Consider the following 22,840-nt stretch of genomic DNA (forward strand, 5'->3'; position numbering starts at 1 on the left):
TATAGTTAGGAATTAGCATTTAAAAAACCTTGCTAATTCAGTGAAAAAACCATAGGTTTCACACATGTTATAGTTAGGAATTAGCATTTAAAAAACCTTGCAAATTCACTGAAAAAACCATAGGTTTCACACAAGTTATAGTTAGCTGTACATTTCACTCGTAAAAAACCAATGAAATTCCCCCGTTATAGTTAGTGCAGGCAACTATAACTCACGCGACCGCAATCCTCTGCTGATGACATATGTGTCTTTATGAAAAAAAAATATTTGTAATATATGTGTAGCTAAAATTTAATGGAAGAAGACATGGGCAAATAAGTGTCTAAATACAGTATTAGCATCAGCAGAAGATTGCGGTCGCGTGAGTTATAGTTGCCTGCACTAACTATAACGGGGGAATTTCATTGGTTTTTTACGAGTGAAATGTACAGCTAACTATAACTTGTGTGAAACCTATGGTTTTTTCAGTGAATTTGCAAGGTTTTTTAAATGCTAATTCCTAACTATAACATGTGTGAAACCTATGGTTTTTTCACTGAATATATAGATAGATAGATATATATTTATTGACAGAAAATAATAAATGTTACATGGACATTATAGTTAGGCTCTAATTTCTCTAGTAGAAAACCATAGAAACTCTGCAGTTATAGTTCCCTAAGCTAACTATAACTTATGCCCCCGCAATACACTGCTTATGACCTCACATATTACATCACTCAAGACATGGTCAGTGACATCACTGATGATACCTCAAATGACATCACTGATGACATCTAAAATGACATCACTGATGACATCACTGATGACTTCATCCAGTGGTGGTGAGTGTTTTCTAAAATTTACTGAGTGTTAAACATATATACTAAGGTAATTGGCTGTGTGAGTGCTTGTATGGGTGAGTGAGAGGGTGTGTACGTAGCGTATAGAAGAGTGAGTGGGCATGTGAGAGGCTTTTTTGTAAGAGTGAGTGTGTCAGTTTTAGTATGGGTGTGGAAGTGGGTGTGTCAGTGGATATATGAGCAGGTGAGTGGTTGTGTGAGTGTCTGTAAGGATGATAAAGTGGGTGTGTAAGTTGCTATAACAGTGAATGAAGGGTGAATGAGTGGCTGTGTGGGTGAGTGCGCAGGTGTCAGTGGCAGTAAATGGTAACTGTGAGGCTGCATGAGTAGCGGAATGGGTGACTGAGGAGGTATATAAGTGTCTGTATGGGTGAGTGACAGGGTACATCTGTGGCTAGATAATGGCTATAAATGGGTGTGTAAATGAGTGTTTGGGTGAGTGGGTGTGTGAGTGGCAGTATGGGTGAGTGAATGGGTGTGTGAATGCTGTATGGGTGAGTAAGTGACTGTGAGAGGTTGTATGGGAGAGTATGTGTTTGTCTCAGTGACTGTATAGGTTGGTGAGCACATCTGTTAGTATATGTATGCGTAAGTGAGTGGGTGTGTGATTAACTGTATGGATGAGTGAGTGACTATGTGAATGACTGTATGAGTGACTGGGTAGGTGTGCGAGTAGCTGTATGGGTGCCTGATTTACTGTGTGAGAGACTCCATGGGTTTATGAGTGGATACGTAAGTGTATGTCTGTATGACTGGCTGTGTGAATGGTGTAGGAGAGTAGGATCTGCTTCACATGGGCACCCCCACTTTTTACTGGTGTTTCACTGTTTTTCGACCTTAGTCTGGCTGTGGCCCTGCTAATCAGGACCCCAGCCTAGCTGCTTCCTCTCTAAAATGGTTTCCATGTACATTAGGTACATCTTTAATTGGATTCTGGAGTGTCTTATAAGTCCCTAGTATATGGTATACTATGTACCCAGGGCATAGGTACCTCAGAAGCCTATCAGGGGCTGCAGCATGTATTATGCCACCCCTGGGAAGCACTCCAAAATGACACCACAGGTCTGCTACTGCAGCCTGGGTAAGGTGGTGCATGCACCCCTTACTGTGATATAGGCTACCTATATCACTACCATTGCACACACATATAAAACCTATAAGTCACTCCTATGGCAGGCCTTAACAATCGTGAAGGCAGAGTGCCTGGCTTTTATGTGAGAGGGTGCCCCTGCATGAGCAGAGCCCCTCTGCAGCGTTCGGAGTACCTACTCTGATGATGTTTGTGGTGCAGCCTGACCATATACTCTTAAGTGCATTATAACCTCGCGGTAAATGCTAACTTTGGACTTGGTGCATGGAAACATGTCGTGTTTGGTGTCAAACACTTTGGAATACTACCCCCCCCCCCGCCAGTTCTGGCAGCGGGGGTAGCATTTCACACTTCTAGAGGGAGAGACATGTACCCACTGGTCTAACCGGTAAAGACTTTCTAGAGCCCTTGCATCACAAAATGGAAGTCACTGCCACAGACACGGGTCTGGCCTCCTGCTGCTGACCGAAACTCCGGCAGGGTAGGCCTGGACAATAGGTTTCCTGTCACAGGGAGGTGTAACCACCGGCCCAGACAGGCAGATGTGTATTGGGGCTGGGCGGGAGCACTCTCTGGTGCTTTGAAGTCCTGCACTGGGGGCACACTTGGTGTCCCTGTGCATAGTCCAGTTCAAACTAGTTGCAGGGGCTACCTGCCCCTGCTCTGGTACGAAACCAGACAAAGGAAATGGGTGTAACCACCCCTCTTTCCAAAACCTCCCATAGGTGGATCCCCAGAGCATGTCCAACCCCCTATCTTAGTATAAGTATAGGAACCCAGTCCTTGAGACTTTAGATTACCCTGGACGAAACTCTGCAACATATATCCTGGACCTTTGAATTTCTATTTCGACTACAAGACTGAAGAAATCTCCCTTGGGGTCAAGGAGTGACTCCCCTGCTTGGCAGGCACCAAAGAAGCAACTGTCCGGTCTGCAACTCTGAAGCTCCTGCCGGACGCCGAAGTCTTTGCATCACCAGAGGTAAATTTCCAGACTTCCTCGAGGTTACCCTGAGTCCACAGCAAAGCTGAGGCCGGTGGCTATTGTGGGTGATGTGGAACTGTGACCCCTGGACACCGTAAACTTTTGCCGATACATCATCTTCCTGCTCTTCCTTGAAGTTGTGCTTTGGGCTCCGAGTAGCCCCAACCTTGAGCACCGACTGCACTGAAGATCTCTGGCCTCCACTCCACGAGTGACCCGTGGACCAGTTTCCAGTGCGACTGCTCAAGGCTCCTTCGCGATCGCTAGCCCGTTGGCTAGTGGGCCCCCACGAAGGCAACTCCTTTTCTGCTTGAGCTTTCCTGGTTGCTCCTGATGTGCCCTGACTTACCCTCACTGGGTGAGTCCCCCAGACCTTGCTGGTCTGCGCCGACGTCTTTCTTCTATTTCCACTTGACTTGCCGTTGCCAAGGATTGTTGGGTCCATTCTGGTCGCCAACACCGCAGCACTCGACAGACTTTGTGGGACAGCCCGAATCCAGCTCCTGGTTGTTGTCGACACCTCCTGGACCTCGTGGCTGAAGAGTCAAGACACCCATCAACTCACCTGAAGCACCTGATATCTGTGGTCATTCGACTATCGTGCCCCTGGTCACTGGTAAGTGACCCAGACTCTGTCCCCTCTGCTTTCAGGTTCCTTCATCCTCAATCCAGGCTTGGATCTCTTCGGACACTTCTCCTCTTCATGGCAGCAGTTCTTTGCCAGCTTCCATTGAAAACGACGCCGCGACACCACTTTATTGGTATATGGTTTGGTACGCCCCTAGGGCCCAAACGTGTATTTGTGCTTTTACTGTTGAATACTGACTTGTAACTTAAGTACTTCGAACTCCAGCCTCATAAAGAGACTAGAGGGGTGTGTTTTATCTTAAATACGTATATTTTGAATATATACCTGGTGTGGTTGTCCTTTCATTTGGTCATTCAAGAGATTATAGACTGCTTTACATTCTTTCAAGACTTAGCCTGAAGGCTGCTCTCCATAGCTACCACTAGGATAGCTTTCAATAAAGGTTGTCTTTAGCCTATCACCATAAGGGGTTGTTTGGACTGGTACAGGGTGCCCACTTTAATTAGTGGACAGCATATACCAGGCCAACTTCTCACAAATGGGCATATTGGTCAGTGAGTAGGTGCATGAGTGCTTGTATATGTGAGTTAGTGGTTGGGTTAGTGGCTGTATGGGTGAGTTGATGTCTGATTGACTCCATGGAATAGTGAGTAGATGTATGTGTGTTTGTATGGCCTGTGAATGGGTATGTCAGTGGTTGTCTAAAACTTGGGTGTATGAGATATTGTAGGGGGTGTAAGTGGGTGTGTCAGTGGCTCTGTGGATGATGTCAGCAGTGATGTCACTAGAGATGTCATCAGTGATGTCATCAGTGATGTCACGGACCATCTCATGAGTGATATAATATGTGAGTTCATTAGCAGTGCATTGTGGGGACAGAAGTTATAGTTAGCTCAGGTAAGTATAACTGCTGAATGTCTCTGGTTATGTATGAGTGAGATGTCAGCCTTACTATAACAGCCCTGTAATCTTTGGGGGTTTTCAAGTGAATTTGTAAGGTATTTCCTAACTGTAATTTTTTTGAGGTTTCATTTCTATGAAATGAGCATTGTGCCAGAATTAATCCTACCCTGCAAATGTATCCTAGAAGAGGCCACCGCTACCCAAATGTAGTGCTTTTCACTGGCTCATTCGTAAGTGTTACCCCGTTGGGTAAATGTATAGTGCGTCTCCTACACTACAATTGCGTAAAGGGCAAGGAGGAAATGTCTCCAACGACCCAACTGAAATACTTTATACTGGCTAATTAGTAGGTGCTACCTCGTTTGGTAAATATATAGTACATCTCCTATATTACAACTGCGTAAAGGACGCAGAGAAAATGTTTCCAGTGACCTTGTGTGTCTGTAACTTTGCCAATGTGACTGTTCCTCTAGTGTCTTCATCACATAACTTTACAAAGTGGAACTGTAGAGAAATCACACTTGGATAATTTGTACTTTGCAAATGTAACTGCTTCTTGGTTTGACGGAGATGCGATCGTATTCCTAGGCATGAGGAACGCGTCTCCAAAATTGGCAGAAAAAGTGCTGGTGGGGCCATTTAGTAAGCTGTCCATCATCCTGGGAAAGGAACAGAAAGACGTTGCATACCGCTGATGTATATGGGGCGGGTCCAAACGGGTGAAGCTTCTAGGCAATTTACATACTTCTAGTTTTTAAATGTTTAGAACACGATCTCTGGTCTCAGCAGTAGATGACAGGAAAGAACCCCCTCCTGAGCCAATTTTGGCCCCATGGACTCCATCCCTCGGGGCCCAGCCTTATACCAATGGGGTGGCCTCCTCCAAGGCCTATTTTGGCCCCGGGGACCCCATCTCCTAGGGCCTGGCATTTAATTTTTTTTTTTCTATAGGGGAAGGGGGCCTCGTGTCCCCCCTTCCCCAGCTGATTTCTGCCCGGGGACCCCATCCCCCGGGCTAGACATTTAATTTAATCAATTTTGTTATGAGAGAGATGGGCCACGTGGCCTCCCTTCCCCAGGCCAGTTTCGGCCAAAGGGTCCCCATCCCCCGGGGCCTGGCCATGTTTCTCTCTGTAACCTGTGGGCACCCAGTCTGTATTGGGACCACGGGTGGAGCCTGAAGGCCCCGCGGTCCCTGTCGGCTCCCTGCCTCCTGCGGGAGCCGGCATTGCTTTCAGACATAGGGAGCAGCTAAACATGCAGCTCCCTATGTCTGAAAGCAATTCATCTGTTTCCCTGCTCGCTTGACATCTGGCAGAGAAACAGACGAATGCTCTGCTTCCAGCAAGCAGAACATTTTGTCAGCGCTCGCTTGCTGGAAACGGGGAAGTTGCTGTGACTTGGCGGGAGCCGTAAAGCTCCTGCCAAGCCACAGCAAACAGCTATGTCCCAGGGGTGGGCACCCTGGGACATAGCGGGAGCCGGCCCTGGGCAGTGCCAAGAGCCATCTATGGCTCCAGGACGATGGCCCCCCTCCTTTGTTGTAGTAGGGACTGACCAGCTACAAGGAGGTGGCAGTCCCTGGGAAAGAATGGCTGGTATAGGGGCTGCAAATCTCCATTCCCATTTGAAAAAATACAATTTGGTCCCCGTAAATTGAGGGTCCCCAGGGCCGGGGGAGGTCTGTGATGCCCCTTACAAACTAAACAGCCCTGGGAGGGTGGTGGTCCCCAGGGCATGAGGGTTCAAGAAGCCCCCTTGATTTATATTACAATAGTCCCAGTGAGGTGGCGGTCCCGAGGGCACTGGGAGAACCGCAAGACACCCCCATTTGTCTAAAACATTAATGGCCGATGCCCCCGATACCAGGGCCACCCAGGGGGCTTAATAATAAGAAAGTGCGGTAACCCGTGATTCTCTTTTTGGTTTTTTTCCAGCCACATTTTTACAAAACATATTTCTTTTTTGCCCTGACGCGGTCCCTCTGAGACCCACCCCAAAGAGGACTAGGTGTCAGGGTATTCCTACCCTGCCCCCTTCTCTTTTTTTGTTGTGGGACTTGGCTCAAGCCAAGTCCTAATATGGCTGCCAACACTTCCTGGATTGAAGTGTTGGCCGGCAATCAAATTTGAGCATGGGGGCTGTCGGATCCTCAGAGGATCTGCATCACTATACATACAAATTTGGATTTTCCTTAATATTTCCAAAACTACTCAATGGATTTACACCACATCACAAAAAGGCAGCTCCTTGGATCAATATCTACATGTCTGCCAAATTTGGTGAAATTCCATTCAGCAGATTGGGCTGTAGCCGTATCTATAGTTCCAATGGGAATTATCGAGGGAAATTCACATGTTTGGACAGCCTACCCATGCCCTTTTTTTGAGCCCCTGCTTGCTGGATTGCCTTGAAACTTCCCATGCACAACAAGAACCACTCGGGCACTTTTTAAAAAACAAAATTGTCAAACAAAGCACAAGATATAGGCAAGTCAAAAAAACGATTTTCCTATGGAAACTAGGTCCTAACTATAACTACCTACTGACAACTGCCAATAGGTAATACTTACCTAATACTTGCATTTAAAATGCAACCCATACCCAGCCTAAACCCTAAAAATGCCAATTATATATATAGTTCCGAATGGCAGATGTAATTTGAAGTGCGGTACGGGACTGCCAAAAGAAATGTAAAAAACAAATTTTCCGCAATCTGCAGAGCATTTACCTCAGCATAGCCCCAGATTCCAGCTACATACATAGCTATTGCCACGCTCTTTGCTTTATAAATGCGAAGCAGTTCCACAGGGGGTTGTCTACCTAATTTATGACTAAAATAAGAAAGCGCTATCAATGATTTGGTAAACAACAGCTGTCTAGTTTTAACTGCCTGGGTCCAGGTTCCTGACCTATCAAATAGGATCCCCAGATAGGAAAATGTTTTGGTACACTCGATGGGCCTTGAGTCTATAAAAATAGTGTAATCTTTTTATTAGAACCCACCCCACAGTTCATTGTGAACGTTTTGGAGCAAATAATTATATTTATATATAAATGCTTAATACTTACGTAATGCTTCCACTTAAAACGCATATGCCTTTGCCATTCATGCCTTTACAGTGACATTTTTTGTAAAGGCATGCGTGGTAAAGGCATATAAGTTGTAAAATCCTGCGTTATAATGGTAATGCGTGGTAGTGGCACTCGTGCTGTAACAGCTGCTTTGTAAAGGTAATACATTGTAAAGGTAATGCTTCGTAACTGCCGCATTGTAATGGATGTTTCCCAACTTGCCGTGGCCTCACGAGCAATACTTGGAGCACCGGCTCTTGCTTATTTTCAAATTAGGCACTGTTCATAACCCATCCTTGCTTTTTGACTGTTTTGCCACAGTTTCAGTGATTGCTTGTCAATGACCACTCTGGTCGCACTGACTGGTACGAAGGATGGGATGGGACGGTACCTGTTCTTGTCCTGCAGTTTGCTGATCTCTTGCGTCTGCATCATGAGCTGTTTCTCCAGCTTGTTGGTAGAAAGTGAGTTTTCCAGAAGCTGAATCTCCAGTCTGGAGGTCTGGTTCAACACCTGGAGAAAGAAGGTGAGCCATATCAATACAGACCTATGTCACGTTCTCCCAGAACCTAGAAAATGCTAAATATACCTTACAAGGTTTGTGACAATGTCTGGATTTGTAATGCAATTTGGAAGAAATACTTCTAGGGAGAAGAATATGGGATGGACAATAACTGTCTGAGTGGTACAGATGCCTAAAACAACAAAAACATAGATTGGGTGGATCAACTGGGTGTTCTTGCAAAGGCTTGCATGACTTCACGGCCAACCCAGTGAACTATGGAATGGATACAGGTTATATGCTAATGGGTAGGAAAACTTGACTTGACATCAGTATCTTTCACTTTATCCATTTTCAGACAAAATGCCATCAGCTTCTTTAACAGATTCCAGATAGTTAGCCATGAGAGGAAGGTTTCCATTGACACCTGTAAAATACGTGGATTTATATAGACATAAGAAATCTTTTCTCTTGCCCCTCTCCTATATGCCAGAGACAAATGTTCCAGAACCTCTATAAGTTCTTGAGCATAATGTTTGCCATTCCCATCTCAATATACAATTCTTTCCCTTCCAAGAGCACACCAGTAAGAATTGCAGCTGACCAGTCGCAAATCCTCCTTGATCCATTTGGCATCTCACATGTTTCTTGACAATTACCAAACTACTGAGAAGTACATACTAATCGATTTCAACTGTATCATGAAGTTGGTTACTGGTACCTTGTGTGTTTTGGGGTTTCCCTTGGTCCACTTTTAACTAGAAGAATTTCCTTTGTTTTTAGATCTTACCTACCAGACACCTATGAGCTGTCTGTAGGAGAAAGTCTCATTTGAACCATACCAAAAACTCAAAATGGACTTAAAGCAATATTGTCACTCCCTTTGCTTGCTTCTTGATCAATTCCTTACCTTCCTCTTACTGTGTTTGTCCCTCCCCTGGTGCATAGCCTCCTCACCATAATTTTGATTGGCTGAATTGTATTCTTCCACTGCTCATATTTACGGAACTATTTTTTTTTTTTTTTTTAGCATTCCGTGAGAGTAAATGTGTTTTCTAGCTCTCTCTCGTGTTTACTGCTTGCTCCCCCCAAATACCGTCACCACCATCCACTCAATGTTGCTCCCTCATCCCTCCGCCCAAGCTTGTCAATTGCTTACCCCACCGACCCCTGACTTTATTATTTTTTTGGGGCTGTCTTCTGCTCAGTCTCAAGCACTTCTGTTGCTTCCTTGCCCTTGCCTAACCCACTCATCATTGCTTCCCTCCATCTTCTTCCCCCAACTGCTCCTTAAACTTCATGCGGTCTGTAAAATGTTTTATATTAACTTTATTTTTTGGAGGGCCTGTGAGCTGGCATTTGCTGCTGGGCTGCTCTGCAGTAGAAAAAGCACTTTTACACTTGAAAATGTTCATTTTTTTTAATTTACCAATCCAAATGGCATCCACCATCTTGGATAGATAAGTAAACAATGTGCTCACATCATTTTCTAGGGACATCTGTGTACGGTGGTGCATGTTTGCACTTATGTCATCTTGCATGTGCAAGCAAATATCATTTTGCATGCACAATCATATGTAATCGCACGTGTGAGTGGATATGTCAATATTTTTTTGTGCTAATGCTATTCAGCATGAACAAAAAGTATTGGCAAAGCCAACTGGTTACAAAGGAGAGAACTAATGCCTTACATTTTTGCTTTTATTCTGCTGGATACATATTGTATAGCTTAGTGTCTAAAAACACGTGCCCCACCCGCATTCACTTGCTAATGGCCAATTGTCATATCCACCACAGTCACTAAATAAAAAGGTGACACAAAGCCAGAGGCAGGCTTTAACGGCCCTAGGGAAAGATTGAAGGGTGTCCCAGAAGATACGCGTAATGATACCCGGCTCCCGTTGAATAATAGCCAGCATCAGTTGTCTTTTATAGGGACATCAGTGGATAATCAGGGCTATAAAATTGGCTGCAGTGACCAATAGAATTAGGTGAGTGAATACTTGGTGGGCTGACACAGTGGCAAGACTGAGTAAGGTAGGCATGGTTGCTAACCTGGGTCTCCACATCTGTGAGCTTGCGCGTCTGCTCTGCAGTCTGGCTCAACAGGTTACTGCCGATTTCCAACATGGCTGCTGTCTGGTTTTGCACAGCTGTGAGCTGGATTTCCGCCATCTCAGTCTTCACGCTGTCCTGGATATAGTTTTCCAGCTAAAAGGAGAGGGGAAACATCAAAGATGTAACATAACGTAAATATCAAAATGTTAATTACCCCTTGATTCTGCTCTCCTTCAGGAGGACTGGCTTTTGAGTAGGCCTGTGTGAAATTTTACTACGCTCAAGAAATTTGCAAATTTTGCGTAATGAGAAATTCTACAAATTTCACGGGAGCAAAACTTCCCACAATTTTGTTTTGCAGGAAAGTCATTCGAGCAGAAATCTGTAAAGTTTATTTTGAAAAGTTTGTAGAACATTCGTCTTTGCAAAGATACCTAACTTGCCCCAGCCTCAACCTTGTGGGTTTAATCAAAGAAAAACACCTGCCCTTACGGTCTTTACCATCAGAAATGGAATTCCATCTCCAACTACTGTGCCCAAACGTATGTTACTTCCCCACTTTTACTACCTGGTCAACAATTACGTCTTGGATGCAAAGATGGATGGAAGTCCTGAGAGATTAGATTTACACACACAATATGGGGCCTATTCACAAACTGCATGCGGGAGTACATCTATTGTACTACAATAGTAATAGTCGTACTACAAAACGCTGTTCAATAACCAACGTGCAGAGTTCTACACCTCCGCTTCTCCTATCTTTTAAGTGCCAAAATCTCTGCTCTACTGTGAAGATCTATAAAACTTATGCTGATGTTTTAGTAGTAAATGTAGGAGGAACAGGGAAGAGTCGCTGGAAAAAGGGGAATACTTACTACAAGTGTAAGGAGTTTAGGGATGGGTAAGAAGGTGTTAAGTGAGAGCTAGGGAGTGGTTTAGGTAGGGACATGCACTCCCTTGCAAAAGACTAAGCCCGTTCTTATACACAAACTGCACTTCTAAAATTACTGTAGCCAAAAAAGACCCAGAACACTTGGAAATGTACTCCATCTCAGACCTGTAAAATACAGGTCATATAGATAACCACTGGTTCTGCACTATATGTGGTATAGTCACATATAGCAAACCACTGGTACTGCACTATCCTCCCATAGACGAGGCAGGAATTTAAAATTACACCCCACAGACGATAATGTGAAAAGAATTGAGTCTATTTTGACTTAAAAAAAAAAAATATATATATATATATATATATATATATAAAATTAATTAATTTGTGGTCATATATAGCATATTATTTTATTTGAAAATATTTTAATACATTTTGAATTAAATTAATAAATTATTTATGTAACAATTGTGTTAATAGTGCTGTAGCATATTTTATATTGTTCTACATTTAAAACAAATATATAATTAATTTATATTTAATTGCATTTTAAATTTAATTAATTTACATGAATATTTAACAAAAATATGTGTACACATTTTTTCTTTAATGTAATACATTTGTTTTACTTTTCCATATACTTAAGCATAGGAAGATCTTCGACCCATTGGCAAAGATCACCACCTACATGTGAAAATTTACTCCACATTTATGCACTGTGAGGATATATAACTTCAAGGTACGGAAAGGTAGAGTTAAGAACAGCAAATCTATTGTTACCACTGTGTGCTTATCCCCATGATATTCTGGTAGACATTATTTTTGCTGCAATATTCTTGTAGTACAATATTTCTGAAGTCAATATTCTGACACACAACTGTTTTTTTCATTTATTAAAATTCCATGCTCACACTCACCAACTAGCTTCTGTAGTGACCATCACATTTCAATTCCCTTTACCAATGATAAAATAGAACCTTCTCAAGGACTATATAATTTTGAGAATAATGACCTTGCCCATGCCCCTGCTCATACACTAGCCCGTACCGTGACCCAGACCTTAATTCATAATCTAATCCTTAACCCAATCCTAACCATAACCCTAACTCCAGCTCTAACGCTAACCGGCACTCTTACCTTTGCCTTCACTCTAACCATTGCCCTTACGATTCTGCTGACACTAATCCTAAAGCTGACCTTAACCCTTAGATGGGATCATTGAAATCAATGTGATGGCAGCCAAGATGGAGGCAGGTGCAGAGGTCCAACAAATGAGATAATGGTATGAAGTCAACTAAAAGAGAGCATGGCAGAGCAGCTCTTGCTCATTGCCTCTACCCGTTGCTCCACAGGCATGTTCCATCGAGTGTAGGCCTTGGGGGCCTAGTCACGCTACAGCGCCTGCTAAAATGTCTCCATGCTTTTCTTCATGTCAAAGCCCTCAAACTCCTTACTTCCCTAAGAAACTGAGAAGAAACTGAGTATGCCCCTGTGCCCCTGCTCCAGATGCTGCAAGGTACTGGATTTCATATTACATTGTTTGAAATGTATTGTATAGGTTTTGTGCTGCAGCATATACCACCTATGGCAGGTGTTGCCTCCCTTAGTATAATGTAGGCAACTGATAATCACAGACAATACATTTTAACACACATTCACAAAGCCAATAGGTGTGACTTTCTGTTAGGGAAAAGATTTGGTAGTAGTTGGGTGACTTTTGTTGAGTTGACCTTGGCTGTCCATGAAAGTAAATCTAATAATGCAGCAACATCTTGGGCTACAGAAATGTGAAACCTGTGTGTAGTCAAGTTCCTGAACAGACTGCATGAGCAGAGGTAAGCTGTACCCTCAAAGGGGAGTGTAATGAAAAGGAGTCAGAAGATGAAGTTGATGTTATAACTGCTCACTTTCAAAAGCATACACAGCAAAATATTGGATAGTGGACAGAATTTTGCTGCATCTTTTAAAAAGCCCATGTGAGTACAGCTGTATTATTGAACAGAAAAAGCTGTAAAGCCGACATGTTGTCTCCATAGTAAAGATAAAACAAATGAATGCACAAGGGTAATTAGTGATTAGCCCTGTGCCTTTATGAGAGGCAGTTTTATCCAAACAGCAGGCAACACATAACCAATGCCACAAACCAGCAATTAAACTGTTGTTGTGTCAACAAGTTAAATACATCAAGGATCACACAGGAGAGCACACACTCAATTAACTTGAGCCCCCATCACCAACACCTATTGAGACCACAAAGGGGACAATTTAGGCTTCCACAAAATGTCACAGCCTGGAGGGACAGCCCATCCAAGTAATGTAAACTATGAAAAACATGAAAATCAATGTGTACAGGACGCTGACCCAAAGCTCACTTGCTCTTTGTACTTACTGTGCATTTTTGGAGAACTGATGGCATGAGGTCATTCAGATGCTAGTGCTGTCTAAAGATAATCCTAAAAGTCACACAGTCAAAGAAGAATAAGGACATGTGGCAGTCTAGGAGGCAATTGCGAGCGGAGGAGGAAAGCACAGAGGAGGCAGGGTCAATTTTGTCTTTAGTAAGTTTTGTATATCATACTTGGGCATTGTTTGAGACGTTTATACATTCTATTCAGTTGTGCGTACAGTGCACATGGACACTGGGGAAGGCTTCATGGATAGGAAAAAGTTAAGAAGTACTAGTAAAAATCACCTGTCACCATTACCGCAAGAGAGGACAGACCAAGGCAAGAAGATAATAAAACTCAATAAAGAAGAAAAGTCGACTTCTTCAACCGAGGTTAACAAAATAGATGCAGGTAAAGTACATGCAGAGGAACAAACATAATTTCTCACACTGCAATGCAAGATCTGGCAAGCCAAGGAAGGTTACAGGATGCCACACTAAGGAATATTTAGTGTGTGTGGCTTGTTGCCAATAGCAAAGAATCTATAACTGCTTCATAACGTAATCTTTAGATAGGATGCCATTCCTCCACTGGTAGGAAAACGAATGACACAAGAAATTGGCAAGCAAGAATTTTGCCATTGGAGTGATCCACTTCACCTAACGAAAAGGTAATTTTCAAGTCGTGTGATCTGACGTCACATAGTGGTGGTACACGAAGCAGCGGTGTTACTTTCTTCCTTTCCTTCCTTCCTTCTCTCATCTTTCTTTCTCTCCGCTGTCATTCATTCTTCATTCTTGCTGTCCATCTTTCATACCTCCTTCCTTTTATCCATTCTTCATCTTTTCCTTTCTTTCTTTTTTCTTCATCCACCCATTCATACACACATCCTTCTACCCTTCCTCTCTCAGTCATCCATTATTTTACCCAACCATGCAAACATCCACCTTTCCTTCCTTCTCTCTTTAAATCCATCCACCTTTCCTTCCTTCTCTCTTTAAATCCATCCATCTATCCTTCTCTTGGTCCAATCATCCTTCTCTGCCTCCATCCAGCCTTCTTCCCATCCATCCTCTCCACCCTCCATCCACCCATCGCTCCGTCATCCATTTCTGCATCCATCCACCTCTTCATCCACCTCACCATCCATCCATCTCTCAATTCATACATTCTTCCATCAACCTTTCTCTCATCCCCCATTCCCTCCTTCCTTTCATCCAATTTTGTTCCACTTTTTGCTCCACCCCAAAGCAACATCATACTCTCCCTTGCAGTGGCATTCATGAGCTTCTGTTTGGAGATCAGCACGCTCTGATCAAAGAAAAAGGAGCTATAAACAAAAAGTTAAATATGTGAACTAGAACAGCCCAGTGCACCCTACCCTGCTCAAGCTGCTAAAGTGGGGGTTCATGACGCCCTTGTTTTCCAGCATGGTGGCTCCACAGAAGTAATGAGCCTTTCTGATTAAGTCTTTGCTTCAGTGGAGCTTTTTCATACCTAAATAACCTGAGCAAACCAACTTCCTTTGTTCAGTAAAGCCCTGTACCGGAAGTCTACCAATGTAGTCAACCAACTGTGCGATCCTGTCTCAGTAGCGTAGTTCTCTATGATGAGCTATGTAGTTACTCTTTACGCAGCACATTTCTACAATTCGTATGAAGCCCGCGGCCGGGGCAATTAAATGTCGGTGCTCCGAATACCAAGGCTGCGCAGTCTTGAATCAACCTCATGCCTCCGTAATCCACTACCAGACAGTCTCTGCCAACTTGTCTCACTCTCAGAGGTTCCTGCTTTCTCCCTTTATGATTGTTTTTCCATCTTCCTCTTCCACTGTGTTTCTGCTCTGTTTATTTTTCTCTCTCTTCCTCTCGGGAAATGAGTGCCGGTGGACCCTACCGGTACCAGCTGCCTCAAATTAAGCGCTGCTTGTATGGCAGCATCACTCTTTGTCTCAGTTGCACTCCCACCTCAAAACACTAGCTGTGTCTGCAGAGCGCATAAGCCAAAAAGACGTGGTGGGTTTCAGGAGTAGGTTTCAGCATTTCTGAGCACCCCATGTCCAGGTGCCAAATAATGGCAAGACAGGATGGGCTTCACTGAGAAGACAGATTACCTGTCATTTCTCTTCGCCAAACAAAACACTGTAGATCTTATTTTTAAGTTTTTAATAAGAAGTTTGCATAGGAAAGACTGAGCCCTGGATTTGGCATGTATCGCATGATTAATTTCTTTATTTTTTTATAAAATTTGTATGTGTTGTCTTTTGATGACTGAAACATTACGCGGGTCGTTTAACCACCCCTTGCCCTGATACACCGAATATCTGATTCTCGTCTGTAAACGGGAAGCCCCTTTTTAGGTCTCGCCTGACCCAGCGCATGCGCTGGTCTGGCAAGACTTATTGAGAGGGCTCCAAAAAGTGCTACCAGGCCAGCCTGGAGCTACAGTGCATGTGCGCGGGCGCGCGCGCCGCTCTTTACCGCGACCACTTTCACTTTCGAGGCCGCACGCGCTTGGCATAGCCAATAGGCCTCGCTTTTGGGACCTTATAAGTATTTAGTTATGCAACTGTTGCATGGCTAAACACTTATAAGGTCCCAAAGGCGAGACCTATTGGCTATGCCAATGCTTGTTATTTCAGTTCTCAGGAAGATAGAGTTTTTCTATTATGGCTGTGGAATACTGGCGCATCGGAGTTGTGGAATATGGCTCCATTGAAAATCATTTTAGCAAGATACGCTATTTTTTATTATGAAGTGTTGGCCTATTGGAGAGAAGGACTCTTAAAATACGGAACTTCTGCAACATTGGTCCATTGAAACCTTGAAATGTTGTCACAGTGGAGCTCTTGAAGGTTGCCCCATTAAAGGCCTGCACTGTTGCTATATTGTAATTGTAGATTGGGTACGCCATTACAGTTCTGGAAAGATGGCCCATTGGAGCCAAAAGATGTTAACTCACTTCAGTTCAGGAGTGTTGGCCAGTTGCAGCTCTGGTACAGTGGCCTGTTGAAGTTCTCAACTGGTGACCCATTGGATCTTTCAAATTGCACCCCTTTTGAAGCGTATGGTGTTGATCTGTTGTTGAGATCAGGAATTCTAGCTCGTTTAAACACACGAATGTTGGCACGTTAGAGTTCTAGGTGGTTTTGGAATACTGGGTTTGTGGTCCGCTTTAAGTTTTGAAATGCCCATCTAGGACTATCTCCAGCCCATTTGAAACCATTAGACCCTTTTTTAACCAAATGTTCTCCTCGGGCATACTTCCCACTAACTGGAAACTGGCATCCGTCCTCCCTCTTCTTAAGAAAGCAAACCCAGATGGGGCAGATCCTAATAATTATCGTCCGATCTCACGACTCCCCCTGTTCGCAAAAATGGTTGAGAAGCCATGAATGTAGTATTAACGGACCAGATTGAGAAACATGACCTTCTGGATGCCACCCAGTTTGGCTTTAGAAAGCACCATAGGATGGAACTGGCATTGATCTCAGCTTCCGAACAGATCAGGCAGATTGTCGATGCGGGGGGCAATGCAGCACTTGTGTTGCTTGATCTCTCTGCCACATTCAACACTGTCAATCATAAACAATTACTGGAATGCCTGGAGAGGATAGGCATCAAAGGAAAGGCTCTCACCTTACTCAGATCATTTCTGGCTGGCCGAGAACAGTTAGTAGCTTTTTCTGAATTCAAATCGCCCAATTTCACACTGCCGTGTGGGGTTCCACAGGGATCATCACTGAGGCCCACCCTCTTTAACATATATGTTGCTCCTCTGGCAAGACTGATTATATCTCTGGGTTTCTCAGCAATTTCTTATGCTGACAATACCCAGATTGTGGTTTCAGTGACAGGCTCTCCTTTAGACACAGCGTCACAGTTCTATACCTGCCTTTGCCAAGTTGGGGACTGGATGGCCACCAACTGTTTGAAATTAAATTCCAGTAAAACTGAAGTCCTACTCTTCGTCAGCAACACTAATTTCTCGTCCTCAGGTTTTTGGCTATCGAAGCTGGCCACATTAGCTACTCCTACAAATAAGGTAAAAAACCTGGGAGTCACCTTTGACTCCAAGGTCTCATTCAAACGCCACGTGAACCAGGTCACCTCTGTATCCTTCTATACACTAAAATTACTTCTAAAGGTCCCTCCATTCATTCCCGTCACTTTACGTAAACTGGTGATTTCTGCTCTCGTTTTGTCCAGAGCTGATTACTGCACCGGTCTTTTTATCAACCTCCGGACTAAATGTCTAACCAAAATACAGATTGTACAAAATGCCGCAGCGTGCTTTTCCTGGACATTCCCAAGCACAAATCTGCCTCTGCTGTGCTGAAAGAACTACACTGGCTACCAGTGAACAGAAGTATTGAGTTCAAGGCTCTCTGCATAGCATTTAAAGCAATCCATGACATAGGACGAGTCATTTTTAAGCAGAACTTTCAACGGTACACTCCAATGAGCCATTTACGCTCAGCTGAAGCTCACCATCTCGTGACTCCCAGGTTCAGGAAAAGCTCCTGGGGCGGTAGAAGCTTTCTGGTCGGTACGACCAGACTCTGCAACTCTCTTCCCCAGAGGTTAAAAGACGAAACTCAGTTGGTGGCTTTCAGGAAAGCGTTTAAAACTTGGCTCTTCAATCTCTGACTCTGAACTTAGATTCGACGGCATATTATCACCTGATGAGCTAGCGCCTTGACACCTTCGGGTAATTGTATCACACTTTATAAATCTCTTTCATTTCATTTCATTTCAGTGCACTTCAAGACTTAGTGGACAAAGGAAGCACTGACTCAGCGTGGATGTACGCTGGCCAGCAGTGTGAGGGGAAGAAGGCTACATCAAAAGACAATGAGCGAAAATATACACTGTTGTGCTTTCAGGGTATATCACCTTTCGAAAGCAGGAGGTCTATACATTGAAGCGCACATTTGCAGTGTGTGCTATAGAAAACATTAATTGCCATGCTTGATGCTCTTTACCCTCTACATTACTTTGTGTGTCCATTTTTCTATTTGTCTGAAAACAGAAAATGGAAAGAGGTGTCTTGGTTTGATTTCCTTCTTCAATTGACACAAGTCACTCTACTTGGATCTAACATCCCAGGTTCAGCCATAACTAGCGCTGACGAAGCCTGGCTGCTCAAGGACTGGGATTTGGGGATTCTTATTCAATTAACAGCACTGTGTATACCAGATGTCAGTAGAACCTACCTCCTTTAGTCGACTGCCATAGGATGAAAGAGCCTAGTGGGATCAAATCTGTGACTTGCAGTTTACAACCAGATTTCTGCAGTAAAGGGAGTAGCCCACGGACTTATCCTACTCATGTAGCGACTGGACCAGATAAACCATGACAAAGATATTGCACCTCCGCTTGAAGCCACTGTGAGGTCAGCCCAACATCAAATGTCACTTCTGTTTCTGGTTGTCCACCAGGAGACTCAGGTGGACACATTTTTAGGTGGTGCATGGCTGCCATTATAGGAAGACTTGAGAAGCCCCCTTTTGCAAAATAATTATTACCTGTTAAAGGAAAATTGGAAAGGCAAGCTTTGGCAGCTTACCTGCAAGAGAGGTAACCTTGGATGAGCAATAACAAACCAAATGGGGAGTTCAATAAAAGTATCAGTGCTCAAAATTACTCCCCCACCCTCCTCCAGCCTCCCATTGAATCTCTTAGCTTGGCAGTTTTAACGCTCATACCATCTTTAACAATCAATTCATGATATCAATGATGTAACTGTATTGCCATTAGCGAGTCATAGGTTAGCTCATAATTACGGATGCCACTGAAGACGTAATTCATGATGCCATCTTTGCTGTCCTGCAAGACGTCATCAGTGATACACTGAATAATTTCAAGGTTGTGATGGCACTTAACAGTAAGCTTTCGTGATCTATGTATTTGGTCTACTGTTTTTTTTTTCAATTTAATATATATTAATAGTAGGGAATTTCTTCAGTAGTATGTGGACTTTGGGCAACGTTGTTTTTGCTGACAAACATTACACCGCCTACACTAAAATATCTAATTAAATAACACTGCGGTTGTAGGTGGAGAAAAGCCTATCAGCTGGTTGGGAAGGGAAGCTGGGCTGCCCCCCCCCCACCCCCCACAAAAAAAGCGGCACTCACCATGGGGCAAACACTGGCGTCTAGAGCGAGTTGGAGTTTGCTACGCAGTGAAATAGCCACAGATCCTCTTTCTACTTCATCAGCCACTGAGAGCGAGCCATCTCAGCTCGCTCCTAAAGCAAATGGTCGGCACCCACAGAATTTTGTCACCAGAAAAGCCTTTGCCAAGTACAATTAAATGGTGATTAACTTTTTCCTAGAAATGTATTTTGGGGACAACTGAAGCAAGAGGATGCACTCCCATACGCTGTTCAGAGAGGCCATGTCTGTATTTGTATGTGAGAGCTGGAGCCATGCTAGATTCTCAGAATATCCACATGAGAATCTGCCCCTCTTGAAGATACTTCTGACACCTTTGTTATTGAGTGCAAACTCTCTCTCTCTCACACACACTCTTTGACTTTTTCTATGCTCTCACCTTTACTATCTCTCCCGAGTCGAAAAATGAAATGCTTATTACGCTCCATTGCCTAAGATATCAAATGAATTTACAGACAATAGCTAATTCTCAAAAGACTTTAAAGAATACGTTATTAGTTATTGACTACAATGTATATAAAATTAAATCCATGATGCTTATTTTTACGAAAATTTAATTTATAGAGTTTCGGAAAACAAATATTTTCATTGACGTAGAACATAAGGAAGCTTTTCAATTTTACTCGAATGTGGATGCATTAAAGATATCATTTACAAAGGCAGAATTGTATGAAACTCTTTGTTCAAGCCTGAAAGTTTGTTTAGCAAATGCTCCAGTAAAGTATGAGTTGGATCAAACCTGCATTTCAAAACATGATGAAATAGTGATTGTGGCCATCTCTACTATACATTTGTGAAAATGTGATCTTTCCAGGCATTCCTTTAAAATGATCAGTAATTTCATATTATTTCGATAAAAACACACTATGATGAGTGATGATATTCCTGCCTCGAAAATTGGTGGGCCTTGGAGAGGGTGTTTGTTCTATATTTAGACAGACTTTGGAAAATACAATTTTAACAGGCCAATCAATTTTCACAGCCTTGAAGATATTCCCATCAACTTTGGTATGCAGTAATGATTTTTGGCAATTGTCCTAGCCGTGCATTTCTCAATGGTTGCTTTATATTTGGTAAGGTTATATATAACTCAAAAAGAAGATTAAACACGGAAAATATTTTTGTCCAAGCTGAGTATGGGCTATCACTGCAGAACAAAATAATTTAAACAGCATGCCAATTGCCAAACCTCTTATTATAGATGAAAGAGGACATGTCATCCGCTCTGCAAACAGCAAATCTAGGTTGCGCATTTCCTATTTGCTTATGATCGCCTCAATGCACTAGGGGGGCCTCACCTTGGACCCCCGGCGGGCACTAACAGGAATCGACTTCCCCTGGGGGTGATTTCTGCTGGGGGATCCGTTTGATGGACCAATGCTAAGGTTGCATCGTGGCTGTACAATGCACAACACACATTGCAACAATCTGCTTTTGGAAACAAACGAGGCTTTTGATTAATGCCTCTTGGAAGCTGTTCTGAAGCTTGATCGCAGGCACCAGAAAACAACGCCAGGGTCCCTCAGAGAGCGGCCGGCGCGCGGTGGGGTCTGCGCCAATTGATGAATAGATTCCGCGCGCAGCAGATGAGGTGATATTGGCGCAGCTTTCAGGGGATGAAGGCTGCGATGATCACTTGTGAGTGGAGGTCAGACTGCAGGGGAGTTTAAGACAGACCCACGGCCTGTTATTATAACCTAATCACGTACTGACGGATGGTGTGGCTGGAACACGTCTTTTACCGTGTTTTACTTATATTCAGGCTTTACGAGGTCCTATTAACTGCACTCAGAAAATGCAACTATTTCATATGCAAACCGCATCGCAGAGTAAACGGTACTCTGGCCAAATGAACCTTTAAATTACTCTCAGAGCCAGTGACTCAGTGAATGAGCCTTCAGCCTTGTGATCCGTAATCTAGGTTCAGTCCTGGCTCCTTGGTAACCCTGTGATTTACTCTTTAACAAGGCCAGTTGTGATTGTCCTCCGGGCACGTGACTCTGTAAATTAGATAGGAGCATACAGCTACGTAAATTAATCAGACCATGTGACCTAGTAAATTGCACCCTGTAAATTACTTTCCGACCATGCGACCTTGTAAATTGCACCCTGCAAATTACTTTCAGGCCACGTGGCCTTGTAAATTACTCGAAGTCGGGGGAAAAAAGTAGGGGAACTGTGGGCGGAGAATTAGAGAGCGGGAATAACCCAAGGATTGGATCAGTGGGCGGAGCCAGAGGTGTGGCCAGAATGTGCAAACATCCCAATTTTTAGCATCTGTTTGGCATTTCACTGCCCATTTTAATCAACCAATGGATACACATAATTAGTTAAGGTTATAATGAGTTATTGATATTAAAATACATTCACAAAGTGGGATATGCTTCTAATCACAGAATGTCCCAAATACGAGAAAATGTGGAAGCACAAGCCATTTGTCTCCGAGCCATGGAGTTTCTGTCACCAGCACTTCTCCTTTTTTCCACAACAGCAGTTCAAACAAGAATGGCAAAATATCCTAGTTTGCAAATGTTTTCTATATGATTATGGCTCTGCCATATTTACCTCATAATGCAAGATCTTCTGCATGATCTGACCATTTAAACTAATAAATTGTTTGTAGCTCAAAGGTATCAAAAGTTAATAAAAATGTGACTTGTATTGCTGCGGAGTGGGTGGCCTATTGCAAAGATTGACTGATCACCTTTCTCACTGCTGCATTTGGTACTAATATGTGTACACATGTCAAAATAATAAAATATCAGAAAATATACTGCATTACGCTGCAGTCTTTTTTTTTCATGCATAATTTAGTCAACACTGCGGCATAATTTTTTTTCTCCTTTGCCGTATAATTAATTCCAGTGGCCCCATAGCAGGCAGCACATGTTGAAAGTGCTTGAGAATGAAGCAGAGGGACTGTGAAGTTCGCAACCTTAGCACTGGTGGTGCCCTGTGCATTAATGTTTTTTAGTGGCCCCCAATGACCACCTGTGCCATGGATTCCCTTACTACCACCCTTTAACAGTGCTTCTCAAGTCTCCATAACCACACTCTCTCTCAGATGCATTTAATTTGATTTACAGCGCCGCTCATACCACTGTAGGGTGTCAGAGCATTTTACATCACACACATTACACAGAGACAATCAATATGTCTGTAAATCACTGTATAGAAAATGTTACGTGAGACTAAGGACTACAAGGTGTAGGAGTCACATGACACCCATACTAGTAGGCTGTATAGTTTAATAGTGATTGGTCTGGAGAAACACAAACTCACAATTTAAAACATAATACCATGGTTGGGGGTTCTCTTTAATAATCAGCTTTGATTTCTGTCC

General features: G+C 43.3%; 1 protein-coding gene across 2 annotated transcripts in view; it reads right to left on the reverse strand.

The window, feature by feature from the left end:
• Nucleotides 1-22,840, reverse strand: part of LOC146857442 (angiopoietin-2-like) — a 198,380-nt gene that overhangs the window by 78,306 nt on the left and 97,234 nt on the right. For both annotated transcript variants that reach the window (XM_085647960.1, XM_085647964.1), the window contains exons 2-3: nt 10,041-10,196; nt 7,875-7,996 (exon numbers count right to left, since the gene is read on the reverse strand). In XM_085647960.1, coding sequence (XP_085504086.1) covers nt 7,875-7,996; nt 10,041-10,196 — 278 coding nt within the window. The remainder of the gene's footprint in view (nt 1-7,874; nt 7,997-10,040; nt 10,197-22,840) is intronic.

This window comes from Triturus cristatus, chromosome 3_2, assembly GCF_964204655.1.
Source record: "Triturus cristatus chromosome 3_2, aTriCri1.1, whole genome shotgun sequence".
Classification (NCBI taxonomy): Eukaryota; Metazoa; Chordata; class Amphibia; order Caudata; family Salamandridae; genus Triturus; species Triturus cristatus.